Source organism: Octopus bimaculoides, chromosome 3, assembly GCF_046866305.1.
Source record: "Octopus bimaculoides isolate indiv1 chromosome 3, ASM4686630v1, whole genome shotgun sequence".
NCBI classification, from domain to species: Eukaryota; Metazoa; Mollusca; class Cephalopoda; order Octopoda; family Octopodidae; genus Octopus; species Octopus bimaculoides.
The window spans coordinates 32,441,939-32,469,480 of NC_142930.1; the positions used below are offsets into that span (position 1 = coordinate 32,441,939).

General features: G+C 35.8%; 1 protein-coding gene and 1 long non-coding RNA gene across 3 annotated transcripts in view; one reads left to right on the forward strand and one right to left on the reverse strand.

Annotated features, from left to right (window-relative positions):
- The window catches only part of LOC149136497 (uncharacterized), a 29,871-nt gene extending 19,481 nt beyond the window's left edge, over positions 1–10,390 (forward strand). Inside the window, exon 2 of the long non-coding RNA XR_016241005.1 lies at positions 5,434–10,390. This is a non-coding gene — a long non-coding RNA (uncharacterized LOC149136497). The remainder of the gene's footprint in view (positions 1–5,433) is intronic.
- LOC106872365 (2-amino-3-ketobutyrate coenzyme A ligase, mitochondrial) lies at positions 1,581–27,204 on the reverse strand. 2 transcript variants are annotated; one of them, XM_014919335.3, is made up of 12 exons: positions 26,541–27,204; positions 20,908–21,119; positions 20,201–20,290; positions 19,096–19,315; positions 15,880–15,976; positions 12,964–13,050; positions 11,748–11,830; positions 10,692–10,801; positions 8,717–8,818; positions 6,454–6,532; positions 5,461–5,508; positions 1,581–3,370 (listed from the first exon to the last, which is right to left on the reverse strand). In XM_014919335.3, the coding sequence occupies exons 1-12, from the start codon at positions 26,623–26,625 to the stop codon at positions 3,261–3,263; spliced, it is 1,323 nt and encodes a 440-aa protein (XP_014774821.1). In that variant the 5' UTR covers positions 26,626–27,204; the 3' UTR covers positions 1,581–3,260. The 2 variants fall into 2 exon arrangements, with proteins under 2 accessions (XP_014774821.1, XP_014774822.1); XM_014919336.3 differs by lacking the exon at positions 26,541–27,204 and adding an exon at positions 25,959–26,264.
- Positions 27,205–27,542: the final 338 nt, after the last annotated feature.

Below are 27,542 nucleotides of genomic sequence, written 5' to 3' on the forward strand. Positions count from 1 at the left end.
GTCCCTCCAAACATCACAAATGCCACAGGTTGGAAGAGTTAGTTCACTGTCAGGTTCCAATACTTCAGGGTTTTGTTCCGTTCAGCTATGGAAGCAGTGACCTTCCCATTTACTGCAGCATCCAGGATGTGGTAAGAAGCAAAATAATCTGTCTGTGACCTCCCAGATGGGGCACACTCTCGCATATCTATCATACCCAACTGTCAGCTATTCAAATTTCTCTCACCATCACTTGCTTGTCACCCCTTCCCCATCTCTAAACATCTATCTTCACACTCTTATGGAACATCCTCCCTCTATCCCTTCTGTACTACTTTTACTCACCCCACCACTGCTATCTCCAATACTACCTATTTCTCTCTCACTATCTTTCAAGCCCTAGTTTCTTGTCCTACTGTGGTAGTTACATATCTCCTCTATAGTAAGATACCTATATATCTCCCTCAATTATACATTACCCTCTCACCTGACACAAAGTCACTTCCCATGGTTCCACTCCAACTGAGAGATCTTTGGCTCTCAAGTTACTTGGCAACCCTGCTGCTGCTAGTGTCACATAAAAAGCACTTAGAACATTCTGTAAAGTGATTGGCATTAGAAAGGACATCCAGCTATAGAAACCACACCAAAACATCTCCAGCTCCTGTCAAATTGTCCAATCCATGCTGACATGGAAGACAGACGTTAAATGATGATCTCCTTACAGGGAAAGTAAACAAAAAAAAATAAAACCACAAAACGTCAGCATAAAAGACAATCTGAACTGGTCTTTTTATTTTTTACTTACTGAAGATTTATTTTAAAGGTTTACTGCAGAATGATAATGGTTTCAAATTTTGGCACAAGGCCAGCAATTTCGGAGGAGGTGGAAAGCTTATTACATCAACCCGAGTGCTTAACTGATACTTATTTTAGCAACCTCAAAAGAATGAAAGGCAAAGTTGACATGAGTAGAGCTTAAAGTATTGAGATATTAAGCATATAGCTATAAGTTCAAATCTAACAACAGCCATTCTGTTGTCTTTCTGAGCAAGGCACACAACGTGTTTGTGTCTAGTTTGTGCAGTTGGCTCTAGGAAAGACATCCAGTTATATAAATAATTGTTCTAATAAAAAAAAATCCTCTCACTCGTTTAAACAGGAAAATGGATGTAAATCATTAAAAGTCTAAAAACTTATTTCAAGTTAATTTGAACTAGGAACTTAATGACTGACGAAATGCCACTAAGCATTTTGCCTGACATGCTAACAATTCTGCCAGTTCACCACCTTAACAACAACAATAAATAATAATAATAATGATAAGGGTTTCAAATTTATTGCTTCCAGATTTTGGCACAAGGTTAGCAATTTCAGGGAAGTTGATTACATTGATTTTACTATTCAACTGGTACTTATTCTATTGACCCTGGAAGGACGAAAGCCAGAGTCAACCATGGCAGAATTTGAACTCAGAACGTAAAGGCAGATGAAATGCTGTTAAGCATTTTGACAGGCATGCTAATAATTCTGCCAGCACGCCACCTTAATAATAGCAACAACAACAACAACATCAACAACAGTAATAACAACAACAACGCTTTCTAGGTAAAAAAACCCCACAGATCTTTATTTTATCAGCGCAATACCTCAGATCTTAATTTGTCAAGTTGTAATTCCTCAGAGATTTATAAGAAGTAAATATTTGGTAAGTTGTGATGCTCATGGCTTTCCTAAAGGCATTTAGGGGTTGAAGAGGCATGAAAATAGTTTCTGCTGGGAATCAAAATCAAGTGATAAAATTAGTTCATTAAACTGTATCTGGCACCTACCATAACAACAATAATATATCTTACATAATTGAATTGGCCTCAGATCTATTGGTAAGGAACAGGAAAATAGGAAGCTATGTTACAAGAAAATTAGCTATAAAAGTTAATGTGGTTCAGTTGGAAGTATGAAATGAGGTAGTTGAATCCATTGTGGATTCATTACCACAACACCATGGCATTTACCACAATAATGTTTAAAACATAAAGCCTCAAATTTATAGGAGGAAGGAATGAGTTTATGTGGTAATAATGCTTCAGTCAGGAATGAAAATATTAATTGAAAAAACAACTTGCCAGGCATTCACTTCTATCTCTATAGCACTCATCACAACAATAATAATCTCTAAGGTTGGCAAAAGGCCAGGAATTTGTAGAAATGAAGTGTAGTCAACAGATTCAAAATTAGTCATTACTATTTTTTTTTTATCAATCCCAGTGAGATGAACAGTAAAGTTGATCTACATGGGATTTGAATTCAAAAACATAAAAGGACTTAATTAATGCCAATCAAGGTACTTAATCTGGCATTCCAGTATTTCAGGTGAATTAGTCCTTTTATGATTAAAATAATAATTAGGAAATGGTGAAGTTTCCACATGGAAATCTTCTGAGATTCATCCTCCAATTATTTTTGATCCAGATTTTTTTTTTTTAATTCTCATATTGTTCAAATTGGGCTTACAACTATTTTTTTTTATATAGCTTATTTAGTTTTTCATATATATTTTAAATTTTATTTTTAAAATACTGTTCCAGCATGACTGCAGCTACATGGCTGGAATGTATAAAAAAATATATGTTTTTTGAGATTTAAAGCTCAATTATAGATTCAGTAAGAGCTTGATATGTGAATAACTTTCGAAGACTGAGATTCTGTTTTGAGTAATTTTAAAAGATTTCAACTACGAGGAATAGCACATAATTTAGTGCATATCTCTTTATAAACACATACATAACTGTGCATGTGTAAATGTCTGTATGTATAAACGTTAGTGTATGTCTATAACATGTAGCTAATACTGAAGTGGTGAGAGAGAAGGAGAGAGAAGAAACTGGTGGGGAAAAAAAGAGAGAAAGGAAGATAGAAAGAAAGAGACAGAATATTCTAGAAAACTTAATATAACAGTACAATTTGTGAATAATAATAGTATAATTTGTGTATAATAAAGTAAATTCTCTCAAAGATATTGTGAACAGCTTAGTGAGAGAAAGAGGTGGAGGAGAGAAAAGAGATTAAGACTATATAGAGAAGGAAATTCAATAGGATAAAGAATAAGCAATGAGTAAGCCCAGTCACAACATGGGCTAAACATTAGTCTAGCCACAGCAAGGGCCTTAAGTGAGTTTGATAAAGACAAAAGAACCATTTAAGAAATTGGAAGAAATGAGAATAAATTCCAACACCAGCAGCATTAGCAACAATAATAGTGTTTGTTTGTTTTATACTTTTTAACTGACAACTTTGAGTTCTCTGCCAATATTTATGAATGCAGACACAGCACGATCAATATCTTCCTCAGAATGAGCAGCTGAAATTTGAACCCTGATCCGAGCTTTACCTGAAAAATAAACAAATGCAAAATGAAGCTAAATTGGTGAAAATATAAGGAATATAAGACTCAAGAAGAGAGGGAGTAACAAAGGGAGGCATGGTAGTCATTAGACTTGATAATGATTGAGATTATTTTGAAGTTGTAATTTAAATATTTTTTTCTTTATCTGTTTTGTTTCTTCATAAAAATCAGGATTTTCTTTCCTTAATACAGTAACAGTGAAATAGCCCAGTAATGAGATTGGATTATCAATGCAGATTAGATAGTCAAGTTCTCTGCAGTTATTTGTGATGTCTTAGAGTATGTTTTCCACTTCTATATTGCTTCAATTACCTTGTTGCACAATAGATACCTATTGCAGAACTGGTATCTTAGCTAGGAGAGGGCATGTTTGTTATTTGCTCAACAGTTTCAAAACTGAAATTGAACATAATCTTATAGTGAATCTTAAAGTGGCAAAGTTATTTTTTTCAATTCCAGTCCATGGTTTCGGGTTCAGTCTCATAGCTTTGTACCAGGGGCAAGCATCTTCAACTATAGCCCTGATCTGACCAAAGCCTTGTAAGTGGATTTGGTAGATGGAAACTGAAAGAAGTTCATCATAAGTGTGTGTCTGTGTTTCTTTGTCATGACATTGTATGATAGTTGTTATGGAGTGTTACCATCAGAGAAGACTTATCATTTCTAATCTTTCCTGAAAACATGTCCAGTCATTAGGAAATATTACCTTCTTGGAAACAAGTGAGAATTAGTGACAGGAAACACAACAGGATTTTGAGAAAGCATAGATGAAGCAGCAGCTGGATAACATTTAAATATAGTGTAACAAGTTACCATATACTGCCACTTTATGACATTTCATCTAACTGATTCTATTAATTCAATACCTGGCCATAACTGCAAATATTAATCTATCTCACTCACAGCCATAGAAAATCTGTCTCAATGAATTCCATCTAACACATGCCAACAAAGAAAAGTGGTCATTAAAACAATAATGACAACAACTGAAGGCAATCTTCAACAAAGAAATATGTCTACAAAAAAAAATTATATATTTCCCATAGCTTTCTCCACATTTCTGTAAATAGCTATGTGCAGTTACAACTCACAACTGTAAAATGTGATAGCATTATATATTTAACAAGGGATTTATTAGCATTCACAAACACACACAGGCAACATGTAATGTTCAGTTTTATCAGCATCATTATTATCACCATTACAGTTTTAATTTCAGCCTCTAAAATTGGAGTGAGATAAGAGAGAAAACCTCTAAAATGGTAGTAAGTTTTGAATGTTCTCTGCCAGTAATAACATTGAAATTATTTTCATTGATGTAAGAGAAATACCAACAATATTTGTGTTTAGTTCACACAATTGTAACAGAAAATTTCATGCAAACATGGAGCAATTGTTACATCATACCGTAAGGCAAATTTGTTAAGATGTACTGAATGGTGCATTAGTAAAAGTTGCAGAGAAACCAACAGGTTGAGAGTGCACTCCAACACATTTTCTTCTCTTTCTTTCCTCTCCTTTTCCAACAGGAGTAACCATGTACCTCCTAAACTGCAATACATATTTTTTTCTATCTCTTTATTATACTCTAACCTCTCATCACTTGGCACAAAGCCAACCCAACTCAATACTACTGCCCACTCAGTTGAGGGGTCTTGTCTTGCAAGTTACTTAGTGACCTCACTGGTGCTGGTGCCATGTAAAAAGCACCTACTACACTCTGTAAAGTGCTTGTCATTAGGGAGGGTATCCAGCTGTAGAAATCATACCAAAGCAGACAGGATAGCTTGGTGCAGTCATCTGGTTCACCAGCTCCAGTCAAACTGTCCAACATGTGCTAGCATGGAAAACAAGCATTAAACGATGATGATGATTGATGAAGCAGCCCCTGGATGACATTTAAATATAGTATATCAATTATATACTGCCATCTTGTGACATTTCATCCAGTTGGTTTCATTAATTCAATACTTGGCAATAACTACAAAGATTAGTATGTTTGACTGTATGTCTCAATCACCACTCAGGCTCTCTCTCTTTCATTACAGATACTGGAAAAATGAAAAGAAACCAACCTATTGGCACAACCGGATAACTGAAACCAATCACATAGATTCCTTGCTCTGTAGAAATAGTAAAACAGAAAAATCATAAACATATTCAAATGTGAAAAAACCAAAAATTTTACTTGGCCTAGTAAAACAGAAGTACAGAAATTATGAGGATTCCCCATCATTATCATTGATTTAACGTTTTATCTGTAGCAGTCGTGCTGGATGTGAGAATCTCATACATTAGAATCCCCTCATACAATTTCCAGGTGGTCTAAATGTGATAGATATTAAATTTTGCATTGAGTCATTTTGCCTGCATTTTTCTAGCCTAGCAAGAGAGAAGCCCACTCAGGCTGACTCATCTACAAACGCTGCATGAGGATAACGTGGTGGCTCAATGACTAATTAAGGCTTATCAAACCAGTTTCATTCCAAGTGTCATACAATGCAATACTGATTTCTCACACAGGCATCGTTTCTATACCTTTACAAATGCCATATCCATTGCAGGCATGACAAGGAGAATGTAAAAGAAAACTACTGCAACTATAACAGTGTCATACGTACCCACAAGTTATATTCAGATGACATTTGTTGGAGAAAAAAGAAAAATGTTCTATATTGACAATGAAGGACATTTTTGGAAAGATGTCGAACCACACTTGTCATCCAAGAACATTTCTCTTTGGAATTCTCACCCTACAGTTGTTGACTTGCAACATCTAGGGCAGAATAATAATAGTGTCAATCTTACATGGCTTGTGAGAGCCTTTCCCCGAACCAAGCTAGTACTAAAAAAGGGAGATTCATTGAATTGGGAATGGTTTAAACCTAGTACCTTAAAATTCTAATGTAAGTATTTATTACTAAACTGTTGCCTTCTCTAATGACAGCCATAATCAAAGCAAACATTTAAATTTAAATAAAATGCTGTATTTAGGAAATTTCAATATCAAAAAATGGCTTTAAATAAAGACCATCTCTTTTTAAATCTACAAAACTTTGATTACTTACCCAGCATTTTATCAGCAAAAATTGAAGCAAGTCGAGCATCTCCCAGCATCACAGGACAAATTGGATGGTCAGGATCACCCTAAAGAGTAAAATGCAAAAAAAATATTAAATTTTATTAAGAAAAGAAGATTAATAATATCATGAGTGGTTGGCGTTAGGAAGGGCATCCAGCTGTAGAAACTCTGCCAAATCAAACTGGAGCCTGGTGTTGCCATCCGGTTTCACCAGTCCTCAGTCAAATCGTCCAACCCATGCTAGCATGGAAAGCGGACGTTAAACGATGATGATGATGATGATGATGATGATGATGATGATGATGAGTGTCTTGTTCATCTCTTCTCATTTTTAAGAGGGAAGGAGGCAGGCAGGCAGATATAGATATATGGTTTTATTTTTGAATTGGCAGAGAATGAAAATTTATAGAGGTATAGTGGATTGAATCCAGGACACAACACTTCTCTTATTAAGTTTAATGAAATGAATGGCAAAGTCAATCTGCAGAATTCTAATACATAACATCAGTGGTGAATTGGGGTAGTCATTAGAGCACTGTATAGAATACCTCATGGTTTTGTACCAACTTTATGCACCCTGAATTTAAATGCCACCGAGATCAACTTTGCCTTTCATCCTTTCATCATCAATAAAAAAAAAATATATCAACCCAGAGTGATAGATTAGTAAACACACAAGAAAATCAGGTCAGATGCTTTGTGGTATTTGTTCTACCCTTTCGTGTTGAGTTCAAATTCTGCCATTGCCTACTTGGGTGGTAGACTTAATCTAATGCCTGGTTTAATACCCCTATCTTGCACTTTTGGGGCCTTTAGCAGACCCTGTCCTACTGCAAATATTTGGGCCAGCTCTCATGTTTGAGAATAACTTTCTTCCTCCCTAAAGTTTTGGACACCATGTAAAGGGTCATGACTTCCTTACTGACATACATTTACAAGTATATATAAGGCCTCCATCTGTCAGGATTGATCATGAACCAACTCTTGCAATGTTTCTTTTTATGGTGCAGGTCTGGGCATGTTTTTTTTTTATATGGAAGACCAGCAAGTCTTCCTTCACAATGGCTTTGATGTTGTCCAAGGGGAAGGCAAAAGCCGGTACAGCTTGGCACCAGTGTCATCACTGACAAACTCAGAATGTGAAGAGCTGAAGTTAAAAACTACAAAGTATTTTTATCCCAAGTTCCAACAACTCTGCCAATCTAGAATTCTCAAGAACTTCTGAAAGCTTAATATTCATGTTTTCCAAAGATATTAATAGAAATATCAGGCTACTAATAAAAGTCCTTGTTGGCCAATTTCCACAGCAAAACTAAATATGGATGAGTTCTTATATTTATCCACAGTATTTTTCAGTCAACATAATTGTTGTAGTTTTAAGGAAGATAACTCAAACTTTATGAGTTACAGAGGAATCATAATGGCAGTTTATTTTTCACCGTTGTCAGGAAAGAAACAATTCTACCAGATCCAAAAGAACAATAAGATTGCATACCTATTTGAAATTTCAAAGCTGTTGTTCATGAATATTCTCTTTTTATACTTATATGTATCAGTAAAGTATATAAGCATTAGCAAGAAAACCATACAATCAGTGCATTTTGAACAAAATTCTTTGTGATAATTGTTGTGCATTAAGTTATTCTTGCTGTCAGAAATGCAGTGAACCAGTGATTGACCCATTAGAAACTTGTAATCAACATTATTGTTCACCCAGGACTGATTCTGGAGACTGGATTCCAGACACAGAACAGATTCAGGGGAAAGGAAGTGTGTCTAAAATAAGCAAGCATTAGCAACAATGGCAATAGCCCAGCAGGGCCACAGGCTCCAGCTGAAACATAATAAATTAATAGAAGGACATAGGCAAGTGTCTTCTACTATAGCCCTAAGCTAAACAAAGCTTTGTGAGTGGACTTGGTAGACAGAAACTGAAAGAAGCCCATTATGTGTGTGTGTGTGTGTGTGTGTGTGTGTGTGTGTGCGCGCATGTATGCATACCGCTTTATCTTGATGTTATGTGGTAGCTGTAAATGTCATTTATTTCCAATCTTCTGTGAAAACATGTCAGACCATGGGGAAATATTACCTAGCTTGAAAACAGGCAAGTGTTAGTGAAAGGAAGAGCACCCTGCTGTAGAAAATTTCTTTCAATAAACTGACCATGCAATCATGGAAATGTGGACATTACAAAATGATAATAACGATGAATGCAGTTAATGAGATTGATAAAAAAAAGTAAAACTTACAGACATGGTAAAGCCAGCATTGACCATCTGAGTTCGAAAACGTTTTGTATTTGACAGAACCTTACCAGTCAGGCTGTCATCTTGCATGATAAGATCTAATGACTAAAAAAGAGAAAAACCAATCAACAAAAGCTATCACATTTGGTACATTATGAACATTATACCTTGTCTATTGTAAATAGTGTACAACAAGAAGTATATATTGAAGGTGTGATTTTACAACTACACTTTTATAAATAGTGTATTTATAAATAGGAGCAGGTGTGACTGTGTGGTTAAGAAGCTAGCTTCCAAACCATGTGGTCCTGAGTTCAGGCCTGCTGCACAGCACCTTGGGCAAGTGTATTCTAGTCCTGAGCTGATTAAAGCCTTGTGAGTGAATTTCTAAGATAAAAACCGAAAGAAACCCATTATGTGAATATGTGTGTGTGTCCTTGTTTTCAGACCACATGCGTGCTGTTCATTTTCAGTCTTCATGAAAAACATGTCAGGCCATGGAAAATATTACCTTACTTGGAAACACATGAAGGCGGGCATCTGGCTAAAGAATATCTGCCTTAACAAAAAAATCCCATCCAAGCCATATAAGCAAGGAAAATTGAACATTAAAACAATGATGATGATGATGATTATATATATATGTATATATATATAATTCCTTCACACTCTTTTCCACTAATCACCCCTTTTTATGCCTCCAGTTATCGCTCCTTATCCTCTGAGCTACATTTTATGACTGCTATACCTTGCCTGTAACACTTTTTATCTTATCATTCTTATCCCCCTCTTATATCTGCCACCAATGACCCCCCCCCCAACCTTTGTCCTTCACTCAGTATAGCTACTCCCAAGTACTGCTGACATCCATCTCTGTCACAGTAAATCTCCCCCCTCCCACCCACTCCCCCATACCAAACATCATATTTCTATTTTCTGAGCTATCTACAGGTTATTATACAGTAGTTCTCCACTTTTAGTGAACAACACTTAACACCTCCGCCTTTCTGAACCACTCCTATTCTTTCACATTCCCCTCCCATCATAATTATATTTACCATCAACCACACCTCCACTCTTGTTCATTATACTACATTCACCTCTTCACTTATATAAAACCATTTTCATCAGCATCATCATTGTCTTCTTTCAAGCTACTCCCACCCAACCTTACATAATGCATGGTAGTCATTTATCTCCTCTATAGCAAAACATGTGCCTGTCCCTCAAACATACTCTAGCGCCTACTACAATCCCAACCAAAGGGTCATTTCTTTCTTTTTGTCTTAAGAGTTAATTGGTGACGTCAAAAGTGCTGGCATCATGAAAAGAAGCATCCACTACAGTCTGTAAAATGGTTAGTATTACAAAAGACATCCAGCTATAGAAACCATGCCTAAACAGCTATTGGAGCACAATGCAGTCCTTCAGCTTGTTGGATCTTGCCAAACCATCCAATCCATGCTAGCATAAATGGATGTGAAATGACAATGATGATGATGGTGTGTGAGTGTGAATGTTTGTGTGTATTAGCCTAATCTTCACTTGTAATTGGTGGTTGTAAGCAGTAGCTCACCCACAGTGTCATTTATCAGTTCACTGCAAAAGCATGTCTGGGCTTCTTGATATGACTTGACATGTTGCATAATCTTTGTAAATAAAATCTCATTCAATGTTGTTTGTTTCCAGTTCTCCTTATAAAAATGTCCAGGCTGTTTGCTGTTTGGTAGATTATTACCTCGTTTGGAAACAGGACATCAACAATAGAACAACTGGCTGTAGAAAACTCTGCTTCAACATACTTTCATCTGACACATAAACATGTAAAAGTAGACATTATGATGATGATATAGCATTCATTTTCATAATGATGTTCAAATTCCCCTTGTTACAATACTCACATTGTCAATGATTGTCATGACAATGTTGGACAGTTAATTAGTACACAAATATTCCAGAAATGTTAGATGTTACTGACCTTGCTAGCAGAGGCCACAACTGGAGGTGGAAGTGTGTTGGAGAATAAGTATGGGCGAGACCTCTGTCGTAGCAAATCAATCAAAGCCTTGGGTCCAGTAGTATATCCACCTGAAATTCAGGAATTAGAAATAGAAAACAAAGAAATATATATGGCGTTAGGAAGGGCATCCAGCTGTAGAAACTCTGCCAAATTAGATTGGAGCCTGGTGTTGCCATCCGGTTTCACCAGTCCTCAGTCAAATCGTCCAACCCATGCTAGCATGGAAAGCGGACGTTAAACGATGATGATGATGATGATTTAGTTACTGTAGATATATATCATCATCACTTAACGTCCGTTCTCCATGCTGGCATGGGTTGGACGGTTTGACCAGGCTGGCATGCTGGAAGGCTGCACCAGACTCCAGTCTGATTTAGTATAGTTTACTATGGCTGGATGGCCTTCCTAATGCCAACCACTCTGAAAGTGTAATGGGTGCTTTTATATGCCACTGGCATGGAGGCCAATTTGCGTGACACCAGGGTGCTTTTACATACCACTGGCACAGGTGCTAATTTGCTTGACACTAGTATCTGTAACAACTGTGATTTTGCTCGCCTTGATGGGTCTTCTTCTCAAGCACGACATAATGCCAAAAGTCTCAGTCATTACCTCCATGAGGTCCAACATTCCTCCAGGGGAATGATAGGTACATTTGTTTGCTATATGCAATATAGTAAACAAATATGAAACCCCTAATAACTTATAAAAATTATTAAAAACTTGATGAGAGTAAGGATTATGAAGGGGATGAGCAAAGTAATGAAAGAAGAGCTGCTGCTCATGCTGTTGCTGCTAATAATGATGATGGTATTATTAGGTGCTTCTGCTGTTGATGAAGGTAATGGTGATAAAAAAAGATTACTGAGTCTTTTATAGTGAAAATGATAACAATGATGACGATGATAATATAGCAATCATATAGTAATAACAATAACTCTAACATTATAATATTGAAGCAGACAAAAATATGATTAAAAAATCTCATTGGTGAGATAATGACATCAGGCTTACCTGCAGCACCACCCAATGCTTTTCCAAGGGTAGAATTGATGATATCAACACGGCCTTCAATGCCATGATACTCTTCGGTTCCTCTAGAAAAAGGAAAGATATAAAAATGTAACTGTAAATTTTCAGTCACATTTAGACAAGTAGTAACTAACTGAAAAACTTATTAAATAAAGGACTACCAAACAATAAGTAAAATAAGAAAAATTAGTTATAACATATAAAACAGAAATTTAACTCCTGAAAATTCTCTACTTAAAAAATAGGAGTGTATAAAATTACTCTTCTGGTTGGTCTCCATAATGCTACCATAATCCTTTCCTTCAGTTCATCTTTGGTCTTACAAGGAGTTTTGTTAGTCTCTTGCTCAACTGCACCCCAGACATAATAATCAAAGGGGTTGCAGTCTGGGGTGATGTGATCGCAGAAATTGTCTGACAGTCATGACTGGGTTCTCCTGCTTGTGTGGCATGGTGCAGGGTCCTGTTGCCAAACATAGGGTCTTCCAGCAGCCACCTTCTTGACCCAGGGCAGCACTACTTCCTCTAGGCACTTGATGTAAGCCTCCTTGTTGAGTCTACGGCTGCCTGGGAAGATGACTGGAGGCATAACATTGCTATCACTAGTGATCACTCCAAATACCATGATGTTGACTGGATGTTTGATTTTTTATCACTCTCGGTACATGTCCTCATATTGACACCCAGACACTCTGAAATGTTTGTATTGGAGCTTCCGGCATGAATGCCAAGCAATACAGTATGTCATTTTCAAATTTCTGGCAGAGTGAATTGCATCATGGTGCTGTTTTTCTCATAGATGATGCCCAACTGACTCTACTGTACTGTGTAGTTGACAAAATCAAAAACAAGCAATGTGAATGCACGAAATTAAAAATATAAAATAGTGACAATTTACACATTGCACCCTGTAAATATATGCGTATGTGTGTGTGTGAGTATGTCTGTCCTCCCACCACTTGACAACTGGTGCTGGTTTGTTTACATCCTTGTAACTTAGTAGATCGGCAAAAGAGATTGAGAGTAAAGGTGTCAGACTTACAAAAATAAGTACTGGAGCCAATTCGTTTGAATATACCCTTCAAAGTGGTGCCTCAATATGGGCACAGTCCAATGATTGAAACAAGATAAATAGAATTATATAACATCATTTGTTCATATCGAAAAGCAAACAAGGAAAGAAAAGAAATCTGAATTACCTGCCAGTCTTACCAAAGAATCCAGTAGCATGGCATTCATCAATAAACACAATAGCATTGTATTTGTCAGCTAAGTCACAGATATCTCTGAAAAGAAGAAAAATTAAGAAGTTTGGTTTCAAATGTTAGATTATATTTTCAGAAGTTACCAAGATGGGAAAAATACCTTGAAAGTTACAAAGGATTAGGAATGGTGATAGCAACTTATTTTATACTGTTTTAATGTTGAATGAAAAATGAAAGGATAATTGTTTATATATGATGAGGTGCTGAAAAGTTCCTGGTTTTGGTTAAAAGAAAATACAGGAGGATCAGTTAATTATGATTTTATTGAACATATCCCCCCTCTTAGGTTCACACACTTATTGCAGCAGTCCTTCAGTTATTCTAAACCCTGTAAAAGAACTTGTAAGGTTGGGCCTCCAACCAGGTTTTTCGCAATATCCTTAAAGCCAGGAACTTTTCAGCATCTCCTCGTACTTAATGGTTGAGAATGGCATTTGGCTGGATTACTATAAAAAGAGAACATGACTGCCTCACTGGTAAAAACTAACAAATCTGCAAAAAACCAATTCACTCATGGAAAATCCAAAATGGCTATAAAAGAGAGTGTAACTTAAAGAATATATAAAAACAGTGAAGCCAGGTCAACATGAAAAGAAAATATAACTATTTTGAATTATTTGCTGAGGGTAACAAACAAGGCCATTACAATTATAATTTTAACATCTGTTTATCCATACTGGCATGGGATAGGACATATCTACTATATTGCCATGCATCCAGATCTTTTGTCATCTTAGATGTGAGGCCTAGCATCCTAAGATTTGAGCTCATCAGTTCTTTCCATGTCTCTGTCACTGGTTCCTGTCAATCGTCAGTATGTGGTACTTTATCATCTTACACTCATTTCCAATTTCAGTGCAGTCATGTGTTCTACATTCCTCAGCTGATGCCTTTAATGCCCAGCTATTTACTTCACTCCTTTGTACTCCACTTATTAAATTTAACATCAAATACCAACAGATAATACCAGATTAATTTCTTTCTAACCTGTATTCAATATTCTTATTTCACTACTATGCAATTCTAATATGTTTCTTAACCATTTATATATAGAAAAAGGAAACCTTTGTTGATAGCAAAGTTAATGATTAAATTTCTACCATTCCTACTTATTCTGGTTACTATATATCCAGTGTACTCCAAATGCTAATTAAATCATGTAGATAATAAACTATCTGAACAGTTCATCGACTTCATTTCATAGATGCCCCTACTGACAACTATCTACATCTAGCACATTTGAAATCCTTGTTCTCTGTCAATCTGCCAGAGATTTCCACTGCATCTTTTATATAACCATTTTCCTACTGAATACACAGTGCTGAGATCATACTGGCACTTGAACAAAATACCAATACCAAAATGTCAAATAATATAAATTTTTTCTTTCTATTTATACAAGATCAGCTTTATTAATATTTTGCCACTTTTCAACATATACATGCATGTATATATATATATATATATATATATATATATATATATATATATTTCTATATGTATACACAGAAATATACATAAAATATAAGTTTATTTTATATATATATATATATATATATATATATATGTAATGGCCTTATATAAATATAAACGAATATATATATATACATATATATATATATATACATATATATATATATACATATATATATATATACATATATATATATATACATATATATATATATACATATATATATATATACATATATATATATATACATATATATATATATATATATATATATACATATATATATATATATATATATATATATTGTGAGAGAACAAATCCTAAAACTTCCAACTCCCTGATGAAGAAAGCATTTTCTTGGTTGAAATATCAAACGGTGTATTTCAGTTACTGAATTTTGTACCATAAACACAAGTAATCCACCAAAGCTTCAACATTATTTTTCTACTTGTTTAATTTTCTCGTTTTGTGTTCTTGCATTTTAAGTGATTGACCACTTCACTTATTCTTCACACTCCATAAGACATGTGTCTAAATCATTATATTTCTCTCCTTCCTCACAGCATAAAACATACTTCACTGTTGTATTACTTCACAATTGTATTACTTCACAATTGTGAAGATTGCCAATTGTGAAGACTGAGGAGGACTGTTAAATACATTATTCAGCCATACCACTTTTTTAAAATGAAAATTTTAACTAGTTGACAACAGTGGCAGGAAACTTTTGTTTAAAGGAGATGTTCATGTTGCTAACAGAAAATGAGAACCCTGTGTTTATTGGAGATGTGAGAATTGTTCACAGTGCTAAGCTTCGATTGCAACTTGTGCTGATGTTATCCAAAATATTCCTTCCTCATAGCCATTGTCATCCTTTCTACTATAGGCACAAGGCCTGAAATTTGTGCGGAGGAGATAAGTTGATTTCATCGACTCCAGTGTTTCACTGGTACTTAATTTATCGACTCTGAAAGGATGACAGGCAGGCTGGTACTTAATTTATCGACTCTGAAAGGATTTCAAGAGCAGGCTGTTCCATTGATTGTATAAAAGGGAAACCTTGTCATCATAACCAACAGAGTGCCAGTTATTTCATCAACCTCAGAATAATAAAATGTAAATTATTCATTTGGACACCAACAAAAAATTACACAATGAATATTGTTTACTCTGAAGTGCTTCAAGATTGACAGATTTTCAGTTCTAAATTCTATTATCATTACAATTTGGATATTTTTTAATAAAACATAAATATTTTGAAATGATTATGAGAAAAAAAATATATCTTTATATTTATCGTTTACTAATCTGAAGAAAAACAGCAGCAACCTAGGCAACACTGGGTCATTCAGCTTGTCTTCCATAAAATTACTCACATTAGTGGAGCTACATTGCCATCCATACTGAAAGCACCATCTGTAACAATGAGGCGTTGTCGAGCACCAGATGTTTCTTGAAGCTTTTTCTCCAAATCTAACAAAGAGAAGGATTCCATAAGCTGCTCTTCTAGTTTATTTCAATTATGTGAATAATTTAACAATAGCAATAACAGCTAAAGCAACAATAAGCTTGAGTTTTAGTCACTTTAAATGGAAAAGGAATAAATCTTCATGACATTAAAATGTTAATGCTCAGGGTACACACACACACACACACACACACACACACACACACACGAAGGGGTACTCAAAAGTAACCAGAAATGTTCTCTGAAAGACAAGCCCGTTGTTGTTCAGGTTTCCACCACTAGAAGCCAATTCATGTGACCCTCAGGCATCAGTCTGCCAACCAGTGGCATCAAGTGAAGTTATACTGCCATGTGTATTTTGCAGTACTTCTCCTCTGTTGATTTTTGCGATGGCTGAAATGAAGGAACAACGTGCTTCCATGAAATTCTGTTTTCTGCTGGGGAAAACAGCAGCCGAAACAGTTGTCATGCTTCAAACAGCTTACAAGGACACTGTCATGAGCCAAACACAAGTTTATGAGTGGTTTTCACAATTCAGGATTGGCCACTTGTTGCTTGAAACCGAACTCGTTCAGGGTGATCATCAACCTACCAAACAAAGGAAAACATCATGAAAAATTCATGAGCTGATCTTGGAGGACCATTGCTGAACAATTGACAAACTTGTTGATATGACCGGTGTGTCCTGGAGCACCGGCCAGTGAATTTTAAGTAAGGAATTGAGAATGAAAATAGTTGCAGCAAAACTTGTGCCTCTCTTGCTCACAGAAGATCAAAAGCAGTCGTGGCTGAATGCATGTCATGAATTGAAAGAACAGTTGGAAGTTGATCCAAACCTTTTCCAAGTTTAGGCCTATCAGTAAGTAAATTGCCTAAATTTTAAATGCTGCTGTGTATGTATTGATTTCTCTCTCCTCCCGTCACTGGTGACAAAAACTGGTGCTATGGCTATGACCTGGAAACAAAGGAGCAATCAAGACAATGGAAGCATCCAATGTCACCACACCCCAAAAAAGCATGTCGAGTGAAGTCCAATGTCAAGACAATGCTGATTCGTTCCATCTAAGTGAAAGGTATTGTCCACACAGAATTTGTTCCCCCTGGTCAAACTGTTAACCATACATTTTATTTGGCAGTGTTTGCGAGACGCAGTGAGATGAAAACGCCCTGACCTGTAGCAAAGTGGAGAGTGGTGGTTTCAAGCGCCTGCAAATACTGCCTTGAGAGTGATTCAGTTTTTGCCAAAAATGGCATAACCTTGCTTACCCTCCCTATTTGCCCAATCTTGCTCCCTGTGACTTTTTTCTGTTTCCCCAAATGTAAAAGTCCTTAAAGGAAAACGTTTTGCATAAGTAGAAGAGGTAAAGAAAAAAACAATGGAGGTATTAAAAGGCATCACTTCGTAAGAGCTCCAGGATTGCTTCAAATAGTGGAAAATGTGTCTGGACTGATGGAGAATACTTTGAAGGCATTAAAAGTGTAAACATGTAAAACTAAGTGAATAAAATAATATTGCAAAATTCTGGTTTCTTTTGGGTACCCCCTCATATATATAATACATCAAAGAAACAACTAACATCTGGAGAAAAGCTTCTCTTATCAAAACTCTATGACAACCACTGCTTTACAACTATCTCTGCTACTATTCTTCCTACCAAAACCTACTTTTTACTTAAGCTTCTTTTGTCAAGTGACTGAATCTATTAAATTACAAATATTGCACTCAGTTAAGTGTGGGGCCAAGAAGAGCCTTTAATTTTGCCAAAGATACGATAATTTCTCTAGTACTGGCACCATGAAAAAATCGTAGCTATTCTGCAAAGTGGTTTGTGTTAGGAAGGGCATCCAGCTGCAGAAACCAAGCCAGAAATGAAACTTTCAAGTAAGATGTTGGCCTCCAACCCATGTAGGAGAGCAGCAATGACCCATCCAATCCAAGCTGGTATGGAAAAGATATAAAATGGTAATGACGTAATAGTTATGTGTAGTAACCATTTACTATAGTCATATCATTTTAAATTAGTTATTTGTAGCTGTAGTCCTTACACAGTACTAATTGTAGGGGAAGAATTTAAATAATTAGTTCATTAAAGAGATTTATAATTGAATACGGTATAAAGTGGTAAAGTCACAGAAACAGTAAAATGATGGACTAAATGCCTTGCAGGAGAGTTGAAATATCTCCAAATGGGTTTTGCTTTTTTCTCTCTCCAGTGTTAATAAAATGCACGCCAGTCACATATTAGGATCAATTCAATTAACTATACCTACCCACTACAAATTAATGGTCTTGTGATGATGTAAGAAATCAATATAAGATTGCTACATGTAATGTAAGGCATAATGGCATCACTGATACAGCTGTGATAATGGTGGTGGTGGTGGTGGTGGTGGTGATTGTGGCAATACTGTTACCTCTATTTATGGGAGTAGTAGTGCCAGGAATATTGCGTCTAATGATACTGGTAGTGGTAGCAGCATCATGTTTAATTGCAGTAATAATGCTAGTGACAGCTGTGTCATCATCATCATCATCATCATACATTTGTTTTCCATGCTGGTATAGGTTGGACAGTTTGACAAGAGCCAGCAAGCCAGAGGACTATGTCAAGCTCTAGTTTACTTTGGCATGGTTTCTATGGCTGGATGCCCTTCCTAATGCCAACCACTTTACAAAGTATGCTGGGTGCTTTTTCTTTTCATAGGACCAGCATATAGCAGGGTCACCAAGTAACTTACACGACAAAGTTCCCTCCACCTCGACTGGGAGGTGAGTTTAGTATTAAATGAGGTAACTTTGTACCACTTGATTTAGGTTAGAAAGAATAACAGAGGATAGAGATGTCTTACTGTAGAAGAGATACAAGGATGCCCTGCGTCATGTGATGATGGTGATGGATGTGGTGGTGATAGTGGTGGCAGCAGTGTCCTACCTAATGAAAGTGATAGCAGTGTCACAATTTCATCTATCTGCTAGGGTTAACAGAATGTTAGTAATTTCAAATACCCAACTCAAAAATGAACCTGTATGAAGATACATTTCAATAAAAATACATACCTTAGGGGTTTTTAAAACAAGGTTTTATTCATTTATATATATATAAGAAATAGATGTTTTTTTCACCTTCCATATTCTTGTGAAGATAACGGTGGCGCTGAGCTTTACACAGTCGAATTCCATCAATAATGGATGCATGGTTGAGTTCATCAGAAATAACAGCATCTTCAGGACTAAGCAGAACTTCAAAAATACCAGCATTTGCATCAAAACAGCTAGCATAGAGAATAGCATCCTCTCTTCCATGAAATGAAGCCAATTTCTCTTCAAGTTCTCGATGAATATTCTGCATAAACAGAAATTTACTAATATTATTGTTATTAAGGCAATGAGCTGACAGAATTGTTTGCATGCTGGACAAAATGCTTAGCGGTAATTCATCCATCCTTATGTTCTGAGTTCAAACTCCACTGAGGTCAACTGTGCCTTTGGTCCTTTTGGAGGTCAATGAAATAAGTACCAGTCAAATACAGGGGTTGATGTAACCAACTAGCTCCTTCCCCAAAATTTCAGGCCTTATGCCTATAGTAGTAAGGATTATTATTATAGGTGACAAGCTGGTAGAATTGTTAGAGCATCAGAAAAAATACCTTGTGCTATTCTCCCAGCTGTTTACATTCTAAATTATAATTTTATCAAGATCAGCTTTGCCTGTTATCCTCACAGGGTTGGTAAAAGGAAGTACCAGTCAAGTATTAAACCCACCACCACCACCTACCCACATCTCCACAAAACTTCCGGTCTTGTATCTAAATTAGAAACCATTACTGTTGTTGTTATCACTATTATTTCTATTATTATTTTAAAACTGCTACAACAACATCAGTAACATGAACAGAAACAACAACAAAACACAGACAAAATCCCCAAATACAGATCTTTGAAAGGGAACAAGGAGTTAAGACTTGCACAAACAAAGAATAAAATATATGCAACATGTAAGAGCTTTGATGTATTCAATCTTAAATACACCAAAAGAGTGTATTTAGGTGAGAACCACATCAGAAGTCTAGTGCATTTTGATAGACTGCTTCTTACATGACATAGAAGATTTTTTTTAAAAATCCTAACATGGTTTTATAGGGGTCATTCAATGATCCCCCAAAAGATTAACTCAAAAGTAAGTGATCCTGCCCCCAACATCTTAAATGCTAAGAATAGCTGAACATACCTGTGTTCCACATATGAAGCGTACTGAGCTTAGCCCAGCACCATGAGTGTCTAAAGCTTTTTTGCTAGCTTCTATGACCTCTGGATGTGCCTAGAAGAGAAAACAAATTAACAAAATTACAGATATAAAAATCAATATAAGCATAAAGAAGCTTAAATAGCATGAGTATTGTTTTACACAACCAAGTAAAAAGATTCAGGGGTTTTTCAGAAGTTAACACACAATACAAAGGTAGGTGATAGTGACCAGTGGTGGTGGTGGTGGTGGTGCAACAACTGTACAACAAGAGCAAATGTGATTGTAAGTGTCACTGGCATCTTTGACATTACAAACTTTGTCAATTTCTTTCTTGAGAAGCACACTAGTCATAATCATCATTAAATTTGTTTTACTATGCCAGCATGGGTTGGATAGATTTGAAACAGCAAGTTAAGTCTTAGCACTACTAATATATTTTTACTTTATTGTCCTCTATTTCACATTTTCTGCAACAGAGAGTATACAACAAACATAGCCATAAAACTTTTTTCTTCATATTTGGATTGTTCTAATAGTGGATGTGTATATGTGAGTGCACATATCACCTCAACGAGATTTTCTTAAATGTTCCTTTTCTCATAAATAAAATCTAATTGAAGAAAAAAGGGGGGAGGAGAGAGAAATCAATACATACACAGCAGTTTTTAAAATTTAGGGAATTTACTTACTGATAGGCCTAAATAGTTGTTGGCACAAAAGTTGAGGATTGAGTTAGTTTGACCTTTCACACCGATTTTAGCACCTTGCTTGGAGACAATAATTCTTTCAGCTTTCCAAGTTCCAGCATTTTTTATTTCTGAAAGAGATTCTTCTAAAATTTTCTTGGTAGAAGCTAAACTGACTGAATTAGCTCGAGGTTGCAGCTGGTATAATGATGGTGCTGGAAAGACAGAAATTATGTATAAAAAAATATCACTACCAAACATTTTAACTTCCTTTTCTCTTGACTAACACCATTTAGCTTGATCAGATTTTTGCTGCTTATATAAAAACAGTTAATAAAAAGCCAGTGTGGGTTTATAGTAAAGTATAGTTTTTTTTATTTTATAAAATAATATCCATATATTTAAATGACAGTATATGTGTTCTTTTAATAGATTCAGTTACTGAGCTGCAAATGTGTTGAAGTACCACCTTCACGGATTTTAACCAGTCATATCAAACCCAGTATTTATTTCAGTTTGGCCCTTATTTTATGAATATCTATTTGCCAAACCACTGAGTTATGAGATATAAAAGACCACAACATAAATACAACACTGGTGTCAACATAAACACAAACATGCATGACAGGCTTCAAGACAGTTTCCAATGGTCAAATTCCATTCACAAGGCAGTGGTCAACCCAAGACAACAGTAGAAGACACTTGTCCAATGTACCATACAATGAGATTAAACCCAGAACTACTTGGTTGAGAAGGAAATATTTTAACTACATAGTTAAATAACTGTACATAAAATGTGTAAAATATGAACTTTATATACCAAGAAATGCGTTTTCACTGTAAAAAGAATTCAGAACAATTTCAAGCAACACCATCTAGATAAGAGCTACATGCCATTGTTAGTGTTCCCCAATCTTTTATGCTCAACACCCAACTAAAAACATTTGGATACTTATTATGTCCCACACCACACTATTACTGACTTTTATACCCTTATGTAATACAAGTAGTGGCTATAATTAAATTTTAAATTAATCAATTGCACATTTCCCCACTTCATGGATCTTAACATCCCTTAGGGATGCAAGGAGAATTTAGGTTTATTTTCATTATTTTCAATAGAGCAGAGTTCATCTTTTCTCAAATAACTAACTCACTGGTAGTGAGTCTTGATGCCTACTATTGAGATACATGAGCTGTCAGGACTATTGTACAGAGTGAGGCAAAAGTCATGCACCATAGGAGTAAATTAATTAATATTTTAGATGTCTAATTTGTTCTAATACTTTCTTATTTGCAGAAATAATTTTGAAATAAGATAGGTGAAAAACTAATGAAGGATGAACAAGTCACCTTAGTGTTCATGTATGGAAAAGCAAGTGCTACTCACAGATCTGTTGCAGAGGAATTCAACAGGCAGAATCTACACTGTCTCCAATTGATAAGTCAATTGTTGGACATCAAATTAATCGTTTTAAAGAAACTGGTAGTGCCACTGACTGCCCTCAAAATGACAGACCGAAAAGTGCAACTGATCCAACATCAATGGTGGTTGTTTTAGAAACAGCCAAAAAAAGAATCAACAACGAAGTTAAGTCAAGAGACAGGCATTAGCCAAAGGTCAGTTTTATGTATTCTCCACAGACATTACTTCCATCCTCACAAAGCTCATCTGGTGCAGGAATTGCATGGGGGACGACCTTGAATGCTGAAAAGAGTTTTGCAAGTGATATTTGCAAAACAGCGATCATTCTTATGCTTCAATGATGAGGCCATGTTTTATCTAAGTGGACATGTCAAGAGACACAGCTGTCGCTATTGGTCTGATAATAACCCTAGATGGATGCAAGACGATCCTGGTATGGTATGGAATATGGGAAGGTCAGTTAATTGGTCCTTACTTCTTTGAATATCATGGCTGAAACATACCTTCACATGCTATTGACATTTTTACTGGATTACATGCATAATGTTCCATTAGAAGAAAGACTGAACAGGTTCTTTCAACAAGATGGAGCACCACCACATTTTGCTTTGATTGTGTATGACTTTCTAAATGAACAGTTCCCTAACAAATGGATAGGTTGAAGAGGTCCTGTTGAGTGGCCCCTGAGGTCACCAGACTTCACACCCCTGGATTTTTATCTGTGGGACAATTTGAAGGCAGGCATATGACAATTAAATAACTAGCAAATAAAATTTTTATGCATAATTCGTCGTCGTCGTTTAACGTCCGCTTTCCATGCTAGCATGGGTTGGACGATTTGACTGAGGACTGGTGAAACTAGATGGCTACACCAGGCTCCAATCTGATTTGGCAGAGTTTCTACAGCTGGATGCCCTTCCTAATGCCAACCACTCAGAGTGTAGTGGGTGCTTTTACGTGTCACCCACACGAAGGCCAGTCAGGCAGTACTGGCAACGGCCACGTTCAATTTTTAATAAATTATTCCTATGGTATGCAACTTTTGCCTCACCCTGTACTTGATTTGTAAGGTCCTTCTACTGCAAGAAAACTCCCAATGAATATGTTTAGACTGATTTCAATTTATATGCATTTTCCCGGAAATGTAAGTATAAATATGCATGCATATGTCTATATTTGTATATGACCTTGTTATAAACAATAAAATACTCCAGTAATTATAGTAATATAATCTATATCATTCTAACCTTTAAAAACAGAGCAGTTTAAAATTTCATAAAAGAAAACTAATACCCACATTAAATTTGACCTCGCTCTAGCTTGTGCTCTATGACAAAGTGAATTGGAATTGTCTATCAACATTCTTTTAAGAACCATCCTATATGCAAAGATATCTTGATTAGTTATAAAATATTCAACAAATACAAATTGTGAGCTGAATATGACACAACTGCCACATGAACACCTATAAAAGTCTACTCCTTCACACACACATGTCCTGTTAAATTCAACCAATAGTAAACCATAAAAACTTATACTTTTCTCTTGTCCATCTCAACATCCCCTTCTTATACAACCACTCCTCCTGTCTGCCTGCACCATACCTCATTTTCATTTCTCCACATACCACAGGAACTCCCTACTATAAACACTCTGTAAAAGCTTGAGTGACTAAAACCAGTCTGATGATAAGCAATAAGCTGAAACTTCATAGTTACTGTCAACCTCATCCCTGTAAAAATTAATATGTACTCTACTAAAAAGTAGGGTGACCATTCAATTTAATGTTAAATTGCTTTTATATATAACTCTGGATGAAAAATAAAATTAATATATCATTATTTAATGTCCATATTCCATGCAGGCATGGGTTGGATGGTATGACAGGATCTGGCAAACCATAAGGCCTTGCCAAGCTACAGTGTTAACTTTGGCATGGTCTCTACTGTTTGATGTCCTTCCTAACAGCAACCACTTTACAGAGTGTACTTGGTGCTTTTTTCATGCCACTACCACTAGTGAAGTTGCTAAGTAACTTGCCAGGCAAGAAAAGAAAGGAACAGGAAAAAAAGGGGGGGGAGCCTACTTGCGTAAATGGAGGGAGTAGTGTTTGAGAATGGGATGAAATAACGCTAAGCATTCCGCCCGGCGTGCTAACGTTTCTTATTTCTTTATTGCCCATAAGGGGCTAAACATAGAGGGGTCAAACAAGAACAGACAAAGGGGTTAAGTCGATTACATTGACCCCAGTACGTAACTGGTACTTAATTTATCGACCCCGAAAGGATGAAAGGCAAAGTCGACCTCGGCGGAATTTGAACTCAGAACGCAACGGCAGACGAAATACCGATAAGCATTTGGCCCGGCGTGCTAACGTTTCTGCCAGCCTTTTAAGTGGCAAATATTGACCTATTAACTTGACCCCAAAATCAGTTTCAGCGACTTAAACATCTTCATTACTAATAAAATTATGGGTATACGTACATTGGGGACTAGTAAATGTATTGCTGCACACATTGGATAAATGAAATAAGGTATTAATGGAATTTATTGATGTAATAAGTACAGAAAACAAAAACTGCTGAATGCGCTGTTTTCAGGAGTCTGAGTTGTTTCAATCTCCCACCGTACTATGGTGAACACATTTTCTATAAATAAATACTAAAATCCGATATTTTTAAGAAGTCAATGGGTTCATGACTTCATTCAAGGCCATTGACTACAAACGTATATATCTATATATATATAAAAATGTATCCAAAAAGCACCGACAGGTTAAATTAAATATTCATCACGTTTATACACAAGTGCTAACCTACGAGTGAGCCGTTTTGTAATCGAATTTGAAATAAAGTCAGATCTTCTTCAAATTACACCTTACTAGCTTAAAAAACGTAAAAACAATTAAGTAATATAGTTTATATGATAAAACTCGGTAAATATCAAGAACTGCGAGGAACTTTCGACGAAATCTCTTAGAATAGGATATTCATGTCTTTGAGCTTGAGTCTACTCGATAATAGATGATATGCACAAAACAATAACAACCAGAACAAAAATGATTCGGGGTCTTTATTTCTTGAATGTGTGTATTGTTGATAATACAATCGTTTTATTAGAGGATGTCAACAGATTTTAGAATATTGTCTTTTCTACATGCACTGAGAATACCGAAGAAAGAGTGTCCGCTTTCTTTTTTATCCGGTCAGTATTATGTGTGTGTCCATTTACGGATATACATGAAGGAACGAATTATGTACAAAAGGGTGCAGTGAAACCTAGACTACATACAACAAATAAAAACAAAACTATCTAAACTATTATAAAACTATAAGCTTATATGAGGATATTGACTAAACATAAGGCCGATTTACCAATTCTATAGGTACGTGAAAGGTCAGGTTTGCCTTGATGAGATATGAACTGAAGAAATGGATTTTTTTTTTTTAATGATGCAGTTAATACTTCAAAAATGTTTTAAATTGAATTATTTTAATCTAGTGTCTTGGTTTTCAATGCAACACGAAAAGACAAAGGGAGAAATAACAACGAAAATAATTATATTGAAAAGGCTCAAGTAGGTTTAAGTTGTTATGTTTAGCACAAAGTCAGCATTGATTCATCAAACCTGTGATCAAAGCTGTTCCCATCATGACGGTCCTGCATCTCTGTCGGGGTGCGATGGTCATGACAGAACACGATGCATATTTAGACCATTCAATGTGTCTCTTCCTTTTCGAGATGTAAAGCAGTGATTCTCTCACACTGTGCTGCAAGAGGTGCCTAGATACCACGGATTTTGTAAAAATAATTCCTGGTCACTCATTTTTTTGCAATTTACTTTTGTAAATTGTACTCTTTTTCGATAAATTTATAACTTGATGATGGTAAATATTACAGTCATCAGATCTCGACCCCTGCCTCCCATAGTTTCTAAAACAGGTGTACGTGTATAATTATATAAGTAAACATTTAGTATATATCAAATGATGCAAAATATATATTATATTTTGCATCATTTGATATATTCTAAATGTTTGCTGTTATTCTTGACTGGATTAACAAGATAAAAATATTTTTATATAAACAAAAATTCGTATGAGTTAAAGAAAAACTGAAGGTCAGGAAGCAAACGAACAATATGTTATTGTTATACATTAGAGAAAGATATAAAAATCACAAGTTTACGATAAAAACAATTACTACGAACCTAAAGTTGGTTCTGACAACTTGATAACATTTCGAAACATCTGGCGGCAAGCAAACTGTCGTTTAATCATCCTTAATGAAGCCATGTGTGAGCCTGCGTGCAAGTGAAAGATGCGTGGAAGTTAATAAAACTGTGCTTGTATTTGAGTGTGTGTGTGTGTGTGCCGGTTAGCGTGTTCGACTAATCAGACATTAAACAAGCATATCAAGTAGCTTGTCCATATATAACAACATAGCAATATGTCAGTAAATGTCACTGTAACTGGGAACAATACAGACGAAGGGATAAGTTGTATAACCCTTAAGTGAATTCTTTAAGCAGGTAGTCGGACGACCCGGTGCAACCTCCAGTTAAACTTCTGCGTGCTCTCTCAGCCAATTATAATCTCCTTCAAATTTCACCCTATCGTCTTAAAAATGGGGAGGGCATATACAAACTCTTGAAGTACGAAAGTATGCACGAAAATTAACTCTTTTGTGTACGAATATGAGGTGCACGGCATCATCATGAAAAATGGTTAAATAAAGTTGATGGGTGGAGGTATACCTACACCAATGGGTTAACATCTAGTTTAACACCCGGCCACCTAAACAAAAAAAAAGTGGAACAGGTGTAAAAAAAAAGTGTAATAAACGAATCTGAAAACCAAAATTTGCGCAAATGAACCGGGGGGGTGAGGGAGAGGACTTTCGGAAAATTCACACGATTCGATTTTTTCACTCGTAACTTTCAGGAAAAATGGATATCTTTTGATGAAATTTTATATAAATACCTTTCAAACGGCATAGATTACGATTATAAAGAAATCTGTGGGGAAAATTTTTCCGAGGGGGTGGGGAGAGGACTTTAGGAAAATTTACCCAATCCGATTTTTTCCCTCATAACTTTCAGGAAAATGGGTATCTCTTAACGAAAGTTTATACAAGGTTAACTTTTCAAACTGCATAGATTACAATTATGGATTACAATTTGTGGGGGAAAATTTTTTTCCGAAGTGGTTGG

Coding starts and splice junctions, on each gene's coding strand:
- LOC106872365 (XM_014919335.3), bottom strand. CDS start 26,625: ATGGCTTCATTAAGGATGATTAAACGACAGTTTGCTTGCCGCCAGATG. Junction 15,977..19,095: donor TCTTCACAAGAATATGGAAG/GTGAAAAAAACA, acceptor TCTCTTTGTTAG/ATTTGGAGAAAAAGCTTCAA. Junction 8,819..10,691: donor TTGTGGCCTCTGCTAGCAAG/GTCAGTAACATC, acceptor TCTCTTTTTTAG/TCATTAGATCTTATCATGCA.